General features: G+C 40.9%; 1 protein-coding gene across 1 annotated transcript in view; it reads right to left on the bottom strand.

Annotated features, from left to right (window-relative positions):
• Window positions 1–1,280, bottom strand: part of LOC122073410 (RNA-binding protein 38-like) — a 7,351-nt gene extending 6,071 nt beyond the window's left edge. Inside the window, exons 1-3 of the mRNA XM_042637999.1 lie at window positions 693–1,280; window positions 463–586; window positions 167–311 (exon numbers count right to left, since the gene is read on the bottom strand). Of these exons, the coding sequence (XP_042493933.1) occupies window positions 167–311; window positions 463–586; window positions 693–875 (452 nt within the window). The 5' untranslated portion in view covers window positions 876–1,280. The remainder of the gene's footprint in view (window positions 1–166; window positions 312–462; window positions 587–692) is intronic.
• Window positions 1,281–1,857: the final 577 nt, after the last annotated feature.

Below are 1,857 nucleotides of genomic sequence, written 5' to 3'. Positions count from 1 at the left end.
GGGCGGGGGTGGTGAGGGGGTGTGGGGTGGGGTAAGCTCTGACTCCAGTGGAACTATATATGAGATCATAAAATGCTACGTAATAACCATTTTGCAGCATAAGATCTCTCTCTCTCTCTCTCTCTCGGAAAATATTAATAAGAATTGGACGGAAAGGTCAACTCACCCGTAAGGAGGAGGATAAACGACCTGAGGAGGAGGTAGTGTGGGTGGTGGGGGAGGAGGAGACAGCAGTGGTCCTGCAACTCTGCTATACGATGTTGCACCCATTGGAACGACCCCACGGTGGGGGGTACCACCTTGATTTCTTCCTGTGTACATAAATCAACAAATTATTAATTACAAATTCATCAATATATAACCAAACACACCCACATTACCCTCCTTATTTTTTTTCTTTCTAAGATGAAGTCTCTCAAGAAAAAAGATTACTAATTTAAGAGAGATAATAATATGGTTAACCTCGAGGTGATGAAGTTCTAGGACGACCAAATGAAGCAATATTACAGTTTGCCCTCCTCCCATCGATCATAGGGTTGGGATCAACACAGGCCCTTCTTGCTGATTCTGGATCACGAAATGTCACCTGCCCAAAAGAGAGAAAGAGAGAGAGACTCTTCTTCCATTAATTAAGAAAGGAAAGAAAAAAGAGAGAAGAAGAAGAAGAAGAAGAAGATAATTAGATCACTTACGAATCCATAGCCTTTAGACCTTCCTGTGTTCTTGTCAATGATGATAACGGCTTCAAGAATATCTCCAAATTGTTCAAAGTGTCTCCTCATTTCTTCAGTCTGAGTCTCCCAAGCTAAACCCCCAACGAACACCTTGGTATAAGTTGTGTCTCCAAATGGGGACCTGTACTGTTGGAAAGCCATGGCAGATATAGTCTATCTATCCAGCCCAGCTAAACTGCCCAGCTAAACTCCTCCTTAATTACCTAGATCGTTAGAACTGCCAAATGAGTTTCTCTCTTCAACCTCCTCTTCTTGTTCTCTTCGTCTTCTATCATTGAATCTCCTTCCATTCCTTCAGTTGAGCATAGAAAGCATTAAGAAAGGGAAAACAACTCAATTGTCTCGGAAAGTATTACAAGGATTGAAATTGGAAGGAAAGGGATGGTGAAGATCTATCTCTTTCTTTTTCTGGACTGCTTCTCTCAGCCTCTCCTCTCTTCTCCGACAGCTGCAAACGTTTATTTGCTGTATAAGAGAGAGAGAGAGAGAGAGAGAGAGTTGGTTTTTTTAACTTTGGCATATCGGAATGACAGCTACACGACTACGCTAGTCGGCCCTGTCCTCCCTGTCGCACCCCCATTATAATACCCCCAACCACTCCTATTCCTCTCTCTCTCTCTCTCTCTCTCTCTTCATTGGTGTTTTTTCTTTTTTTACATAAATTGGGCCAGTGGAGAGAAGGAATGGAGTATAATGGTTGACACCGAGCATTGCTTTTCCCTTTTCTTTTATTTTTTTATTTTTTATTTTTTATTTTTTATTTTTTATTTGGTTGGGAATTGAAATTAATGGTCATTTGCTCACTTGCTATAAATTGTTGACCCGGACGGGGGGTTTTAGACGGTTGACTGAGGGCCTCAACCTTAGCTAGCAGATTGATCTTGTTAGCTGGAGGATTTGATGACCTATCTTGGCTGGATGGTTCTACATGATCTGCCGCATGGAATGAAGCTCAATTTGTTCTCAAGGTGGCTCATATCTTTTTTTTTTTTTTGGTAAGGAGGTGGCTCATATCATTCTCGCCCTATAGTTAATATATTTTCAATCTTATCCCAAGCTAGAGTTCATCCATTGGTAAAATGGGTTAGTTTTTATGCCATCTCATATATGTATTTTTTTAATT

The sequence above is a fragment of the Macadamia integrifolia genome, chromosome 3 (assembly GCF_013358625.1).
Source record: "Macadamia integrifolia cultivar HAES 741 chromosome 3, SCU_Mint_v3, whole genome shotgun sequence".
Lineage (NCBI taxonomy): Eukaryota > Viridiplantae > Streptophyta > Magnoliopsida > Proteales > Proteaceae > Macadamia > Macadamia integrifolia.
This window is presented reverse-complemented; position numbering and strand designations above follow the sequence as displayed.